This window comes from Terrapene carolina, unplaced genomic scaffold (genome assembly GCF_002925995.2).
Source record: "Terrapene carolina triunguis isolate 2854851 unplaced genomic scaffold, T_m_triunguis-2.0 Scaffold212, whole genome shotgun sequence".
NCBI lineage: Eukaryota > Metazoa > Chordata > Testudines > Emydidae > Terrapene > Terrapene triunguis.
The window spans coordinates 787,993-796,092 of NW_020664563.1; the positions used below are offsets into that span (position 1 = coordinate 787,993).

The 8,100-nt window shown below is 49.7% G+C and overlaps 1 protein-coding gene across 1 annotated transcript in view; it reads right to left on the reverse strand.

Annotated features, from left to right (window-relative positions):
* OLFML2B (olfactomedin like 2B) overlaps nt 1-8,100 on the reverse strand; it is a 110,147-nt gene that overhangs the window by 6,740 nt on the left and 95,307 nt on the right. Inside the window, exons 5-6 of the mRNA XM_026656107.1 lie at nt 3,708-3,876; nt 997-1,617 (exon numbers count right to left, since the gene is read on the reverse strand). Coding sequence (XP_026511892.1) covers nt 997-1,617; nt 3,708-3,876 — 790 coding nt within the window. The remainder of the gene's footprint in view (nt 1-996; nt 1,618-3,707; nt 3,877-8,100) is intronic.

Consider the following 8,100-nt stretch of genomic DNA (forward strand, 5'->3'; position numbering starts at 1 on the left):
GGGACAGCAGGGTGTGCGAGTTTGTCGGGGGACAGCAGGGGGCGTGTATGCGGGGGGGGGACAGCAGGGTGTGGGTGTGGGTGGCAGGCGGCACGTGTATATCAAGGGAGGGAACAGGACGGCAGGAAGGAGGGCAAGGGACGTGTCTGTGACCTATATGTGGTGGGAGACACACTATGTCCTGGTTTCCCTGCCCCCCATACCTTGTGCAGGAGTCACACAGCTCCCGGCTTGACTATTCATTGGGGACAATGGCAGCATGAGGCATGGTGTAGCCCAGTGGTCAGGGCACTCATGGGAGACTTGGGTTCAAGTCTCAGTGGGGGACTCGAATGTGGCTTTCCCCCAGCGGGGGTGAGTGCTCTGGCCGCTAGGTGTAAGGGGGCACCTCCACCTTGGTTTTCTGGGAGGAAGACTGCCCTCGATTGGTGCCTGGCAACAGGAGAGGCTTCAGAGAGAGTAGCCTCTCTTCTGTACTGAGGGTCCTAAGTCCCTTTGCTGGGCAGGGCTGGGGCCACACCCTCTCCCAGCATTTCCCACTGGCTCCTTTAGGCAGCTCCCTGCTCAGCATGCAGGCTGCTGTGAATCTTTTTTTTATTTTAGGTCCCTCACTTTCCCCATGCATCATACGGGAGCCTGGGCAGCAGGGCCCCTAAAGCCAGGCACCGCAAGACTCAGCCTATGTCCCAGGCCATGCAGGGCAATGCTAGCAGAGTGGGGAACTGAACACAGGTGGACCAAATGCCAGCCCAGTACCCTAAGCACTGGGCCACCCTTCCTCTGCATCCTTAACTCCAGCTGCTGTTGGCATCCTGCTGTGCCAAAATATTGCTGTTCATGCTTCTTTGCAAAAATAGCTTATAACACAAGTCCTGTAATGAGCCCTCCCCAACCCCTGGTGCACACACACATCCTGGGCAGCTCTTCCACACACTGGCCCACAACAAACTTACCTGGAGACCATGGCACAAGAGGAATGGAGGAGGGCAGACTCACCAATGATGCTTCTCAGATCCTCCTCGTCAAGGTTTTGTCTGGGCGTGGCAGGGAGCGTAGGGCTGACTAGCGTCGGAAGGGCAGTAGCAGCTGACTCCTCACTCCTGGAGGCATCCACACTTGTCCCAGTTGTTGTCGAGATGTGGACAGTGGTGGTTGCCACAGCAATTGTAGCTTTGCGGGGGTTGGCTGTGGGTAGGTTTGCTGCTGTTGTGGGTGCCTGTGTACCTGTCTGGGTCAAGATTGCTGGTGTCCATGTGGCTGGCTCATCTACTGACCCACTCATGGTGATGGCTCCAGGTGAAGTGGTGGTCTTCAGAGTTGCTGGGAGCTGGTCTACAATGGTGGTGGGAGCTGCAGGGGTCAGTGCTGGTGTCAGTTCACTGGAGAGGGACGGGGCAGCAGAGGGCAATGGTGGAGTCCTGGTGGCAGTTTCTGCTACTGGAGACCCAGGTATGGCAGGGGCAGCTTGCTCCATGGTAGGGGCGATGTTCTGGAGTGTCAGAGGCCCTCCCACTAGAGCTGGCGTCGTGGTGCTGCTCCGCTCATGGCTGTTGTGCCTCAAGAGCTGATCTTCAATCAGCAAATCAACTGTGTGATCCCCACTGAAAGACTCATCCTCTGCCAAGCAAGCAAAACACGCATCACTGGGAGGTGCACGGCAACCCCCGCCATGGTGGGACTAGAGCTGTGCAAGGGGCAAGGGGAGCCTGGACTAGCCTGTCATGGTTCTTGAGTGCTCCAGAGTCAGGCTTGTCAGAGGACACAGCACTAAGCCCTGTCTCCACTGCTCGCTGAGCCACCCCAGTACTTAGTCTGGGGGGACCTTGGGGATGAGCTGAGCTGCTCAAAAGGAAATCCCCAGGTATCAGCAGTGGATAAGTGGGGCCCATTGTGCAGTGCTGCTAACACTCACAAATAACATGATATGGGCTCCTGTTGAAGGCAGTATTGCAATACATTCCAGCCTTCCTGTGACTTTTGGGGAGCTCCTCTCTACAATGCCCTGTAGCCCATTGGAAGGTCTGCAACCACACAAGCCCAAGAGTTGAAGTCTCAGCTCTGTCATTTAGTGCTATTAATATTTGGCCATTACTATGGCCAAAGTTCATATCATGGGGGGGGGGGGGGGACTGTTTTTCACCAATTTCAGAGATAAGATAGCTGTGATCTTGCACATGGTCACTGCAGACAGAGCTGGAAATAGAATTCAAGGGTCCAATACAGGTGCTGTCTTTGACCACCAGACCAAAACCTTCTCCCAGAGCCAGAATCCTGATGCCCAGTGCCTCACTGCAGTATCACAGCTACTGGTGTAACCCACTGGCCTCATGGGTGCTGTGTCTCCCTGTGTGGGCTGGGCTGGTAGAAGAACACAGCTATAGCTGACGAGGAAGCAGTCTATGCTGTGGATTTGAAGGCTACAGGGTCAAACATTGCTAATAACGCATGTAAGTGGGGAAAAAGTACATCTTTATAAGAAAGTTAGTGTAGGGAGTTCAGAGTAATTATTGCAATGCCTCTGTATTGCAAGACATTGATTTAGCTATGAATTTGGATGTTGTGTTAATATTTGTTTTACTGTTGCATGTTTATTATTTGTATTTTGGTAAGGGGGGCTGTCCCTTTAAGAGAAGGGTGCAATTGTCAGTGGGTTTGAGACTAAGAGCAGCATGGATTGGAGGGATATTTTGCCACTTCCAGTGTGCAGAGAGGAGAGCTCCTGGATGGTGGAACTGCTACACAGAGCAGAGGTCGCTCAAGGCAATCTGCTGTCTTAGGCAGGACATGTGTAATCTTCCCCCGCACTGCTCAGCCTCTAGGACAGAGGTTCTCCACACAGAGGTGCATCAGACTTTCAGGAGGGGAGGGGGGGCACGGTGAGTTGTTATGGTAGAAATGAGGGCCAACTCTCGCAGGTTGCAGCACCACTCAGGTTTGGGCCGAATCTTAGGCAGAATCTACCTCCCTAGGTAGGTGTTTAGTTTGCCTATAGCTAACTCCCATCATCCCCCTCCCCACTTCACATCCCCATCCTCCCAGGCAGCTCAGGGGAAGGGTCGGTGCCAGGATCTGTGGGAAGCTGTATGAACACCAGATTCCCTAGGAACGGCATGCGGAGCCGCGTGTGGCATAGGCTGTGACTGATGGACATCGCAGCTGGGTGCAGGACTTATGTCATCACTTTGCTCTGCACTGGCCAGTCAGCTCTTCAGGGCAGGCACTGGCTCTTGCTCCGTTTGTCCAGTGCCTAGCACAATGCATCTCCAAGCTGAGATGAGCTCCTGCAGCAGGGGCCAAAACTGCCGGACTCGCTGTACATTTGTCAGCGCTGGGCATGGCAGGGAAGGGTAAAAACCAAAAAATGTGACGATCTTTAAAAACCCCAAAACACAAAAGCCCCTGATTTTTGAGTAAGACTTGTGATTTCTGACTGTTTGGGGTGTGGGCTTTCAGCAGCTCGGGTTTTCTGAGCCCTATGGGGAATCAGCAGGCCACTTGCTTGTGTTTGCTATTGAGCAATTACTAGGCTGAGTTCCTGGAGATTTCAAAACTAACAAATAGGAACCTTTGTTCAATTCAAAGGCTGTAGAAGCCCCTCCTAGCCTTTGCCATTGTCTCTCTAGGAGGTCATGACCCAGGACTGGCTCTTTGGCGTATGCTCTGTAGAAGCAAATCTGTGTATCATACGGGGAGCCAGTATCACTTACCGGGTTGGGCATGGATGTAGGGCTCAGAAAACCTGCATTCTAGTCCTGGCTCTGCCAGTGGTCTGCTGGGTGACTGTGGACCCCTTCTCTGTGCTTCTGTTTTGGGAATAAAGATGCTGACCTCCTCTGTAACCCACTGTAAGAGCTGTGTATGAACCTGCTGCCTATTATATTATCACAAGGAACTGTCTCAGTGTGTTTCCCAGTCTAGTCCCTTGCCCTCCACATACAGTTTTCAATTCCTAGATAACTGCTGGGCACTTTCTTTCAATGCTGCTGGAAAAATCAGTCCTACTCGTTTAGGTAAGCGTTCCCCTTGCTAATTGCTTCCCTAAATAGCCAGTATGGTGACAGTTTGGGACTTAGCCCTCCATGAGCGGCAGGTGAACCTCCCCTTTCGGGAGACTACCCCTCCGGGTGCACCCCTTTCACCCGAAGCCCCGCCCCCTTCAGCCAGAGGAGCCCTGAGCTGCGCCTGCGGCTGGAGGAGCCCTGGGCCGCCACCCCAGCCAGCTCCCCCAGAGTTGAGCTGGCCGCAGCGCCACCCCGGGCTGCTGGCCCAACCCCCTGGGCCAGCCCGAGTGCTGCCCTGTGGTAGCCATGGCTGCTGGCAGGCCCAAGCTCCAGGCTGCAGGCTGGAGCTGAGCCCCCACCCGCTTAAGGGTAGAGGGGGAGGCCTCAGGGTAGAACATGGGCAGGGCCACGGCCTGGGTCAAGGGAGGCTTAGCCTGCCCTGCACTTTGATATCCGCCGCAAATGTAGCCCTGTTCTTTCTTTGGCTGCTCCCTGTAAATCTGTCTATTTCAGGTTATGCGAAAAACCACTCCCTACCCAAGAGAGGTCCTATTCATCAGTGCATTCAATCTGAAATTCTGTGAATTTGGAAAGCATGCTAGGTGTCACACATAGGAGGTTCATAGTCATCAGTATGGCTGTTAGGTGGTGGTCTGTTTACTGCTCTGCTAATGTGTTCCATATAGCTTTGTAAATTCAACATCATACACTTGATTCATGGGGGTGTTAAACACACAGATTTTTTTTCCAGAAGCCTGTGGTAAGTGCCTACATGTGGTTTTTCTCATACTCATCTATGTGGGATTTAAGACAACACATACATTGCCAGCATCTGCTTTTCAATATGGAATTGGTTTCCTTCTTCCTTGTTTGGGGATCTCAGTGTGAATGCAGCTGGCTGCCCTTCCTGCATAAGGCTTGCACCTGGGCCTTCAGACGATGCCTCTACTTGATAGCACAGATGGCTGAATAACATCCGAGTACTTGAAAACTGGTGAATAGAGACCAGTATTTGATGGCTGTTTGGGTCTGACTTCCCAGGGCCAGAAAAGGTCATTCCCACTAATTTCCTTCCAAGTTTATGATCCACAGATAGTTTGGGCATTAATTTTTCCAATTAGTTTACTAACCTCCTAAACCTATGCAGACCCACTTTACATTGTGAAGCAGGCATTTCAACTCCGCTTTTATTATGTTTGGGTAAGCAGTCAAGACAACCTTGCTCACTTTATGTCCAATAGAGAACATTTCTATTACACCTCTTGCTCCCTACAGAATTTTGCATTGTGCTCGCTAAGATGTTCAGCCCAAATTCAAATACCATCCATTATTATTTAAACTTTTTTAACCCCCTCAGGTAGCTGTGCAAATGCTCTTCAGAATGCCTTGGGGCAGTATTAATTACTGGGACACATTGGTGGTTCAGCAGCTCTTGTCCGGCCTGACATACTCACCACACCTAACACTGGTGTCATAATCTGTATCTAAAAGGTGGTATAGAAGACATTGGAAAACTAATTACTCACTGATCATTAATATTCTTGCATGATGTACGTTCAGGCTGTGTACAAAGAGTTATGGACATAGGCTAGAATTATATTTTTAAAATGTGTTTGGCAAGCAATGCATAAAAAAAACCCAGCATGCCCTAGACAAAGGAATAAACAGTTTTCTGATCAGCCTGGTCCTCAGGCAAGGATAACGAAGGTCCATTTACGTATGTAAAAGGTAAACAACTCTATCAAGCTAACAAGTGGGGGAGGAGACAGCATCTACACCCCAGCAGGAAAAAGAAGTGTGGTCTGTGTTTTACTTTTCAGAGCATACATTGCAAAGGTTTACTTAGTCTGTAAAGATGGGGGGCTGGAGCTCTACTGATAAGCAATTACATCAGCTGATTGTAGGCAATGTTACTGTACTATCAAAGTGTATCAGGAAAGGGCTTGTCTGAAAGCTAATGACACTGGTAATTAATATCATTGTGAAGTGTCTATATTAGCGGAATAGGAGGAAATACAGATATTCACTGATATTTTGCTTTAAAAGTCTGTGACCAAACATAGGGAAAAACAGGTTCCCACCCAGACCGGAGGGAAGGCAGCTATCTATCTGTCTCCAATGAGGTTAAGCAAGGTGTGACCCAAATCAATGGAAGCACCATTGACATACGAATCATCAGGGGGCTGGGTAGGCCACAGGAAGGGAAGAACAGCACACAAACACTGAGTTTGGGAAGCTATATGGAGGGAAAAGAAGCCATCTTGGCATCCATCACTGGCCAGACACAAGGGGCCAGAGGTCTTGCAAGGTGAGAGAGCTGGGTCTTTCAGCCAAGGGGGCTGAAATCTCTGGGAATGGAAGGTTGGCAAAAGACTGTAGCTTGTTAATTTAGGTCTTTGCCATTAGAAAGCGTATTTTTACTTTTGATGGTTTACAATCCTTCTAACTTTATTCCTTCTACTTGGTATCCCCTAATCTATGTCCTTTTGTTAATAAACATGTTTTATTTTTCCAATAAACTAATTTCGTCCTGTACTTAAAGGGAAGGGTGTATTTCCCCCAGCTAAGCTAATAAGCAGCTATGTGCTTTTGTCTCCTTACAGGGGTGAACACACGGTATTATTCCACTGAGTGTTTAAGGAGAGGGCTGGACACTTCAGGGCAGATGGTTTGGGGGACATTTGGGACTGATGTGTGTGTTGGGGTCACCTTGCCAGGTGAATCAGAGTGTGGCTGGGGGGTGCCAACCTGGCAGCTGGAATCAGAGCTGCTTAACCCACAGACGCTCAGTGCAGGCTTATCCGCTGGCTGGGCATATCCAGACAAGAGAAGCACAGCAGCAGAGCCTTTGGGACATGTAGGTTCCAGGGCAGGCAGCAACACAACCCCTCATTGGTCTAGCTCAGCGGTTTGCAGCCCAATTAGCACAGAGCTGCAGCCCAGCTCAGCTGTGTGCTAAAGGGCAGTCCACAAGCCAGGGTCCGCAGCAGCCACGCGGTGAGGGTCTGTGGCTGCTGGCAAGCCCCGTGGGGTCTGCGACAGCCACATGGTGGGGGACCGGGGCAACTGCACGATCCCTGCAGCCCAGGTAACACACTGTGGGCCGCATATGTGGCCCACAATGTGTAATAAGTTGAGAACCACTGGTCTAGCTTGCACTCCAGAATATAACAGCCAACTGGCATTTGCTTAAACATGTAATGCAGAGGATATTTTGGTTTCTGAGAGCTTAGCAGCCACCTTTCCAATAGTTTACATTGTGTGGCATTGTCTAACTTACCCTTATCAATGCACATCTGCACTTTAACTGCATTTTTAATTCCACCCATGGCATTTACCCAAGTTTTTTACATTTTCAATTGCTCCCCGCTTTTCATATGTTCAAACTCTGTTTTTATTTCCTCCATTAAAGTCAATGGAATTTCTCTCATTGAATGTATCACTGAAGTTGTTTTGTGATTTGCAATCTCCTTTCAGATACCACAGCCCTTGGGAGACAGATGGAATTCTACGTACTGTCTGTTGCCTCTGGTTCATAGTGAGCCATTTTCAGCAAATGTGTTTTTACCTAACTTCCTGGCTTGGCTGGTTTTCTGTCCTAACACGGGTGATGAATTTGCATTTATTGTATTGAGTTTTAAAGCAAACAGTAAGAGTTCCATATTCCCTTAGCTACTGCACTGTAACACTGTATTACTCTCCAGTGTGAAAGTTTAAAGTCATTGTGCCCATCAAATAATTGAGTTTATTGCTTTGCTGTTCTCCCAGTGAACAGACGATCTGGGCTCTAACTCTGTGACACACCTTAGCAAAATGTTTTTTCTGTTCCACGTTCTCAGCCACACCTAGTGTAGATGGATCTTTGCCTGTCAGAAACACTTCTATTTCCATGTTGATGTTATTTCAGTTTCCTTCATTTCTAGCTCTCTCTTTTAGAGAAGGTGGCACATGGACTAGCTGCTTCCTCTGTCCCAGGTCACTTGGGTACCCTCTACGCAGCCCACAGTAGCAAGTCTCCCAGCCTGGGTTAATACACTGGGGCTTGCAGGGCTCGTGCTAGTGCTCTATCAATATCTATGTAGACTAGTGGTTCCCAAAC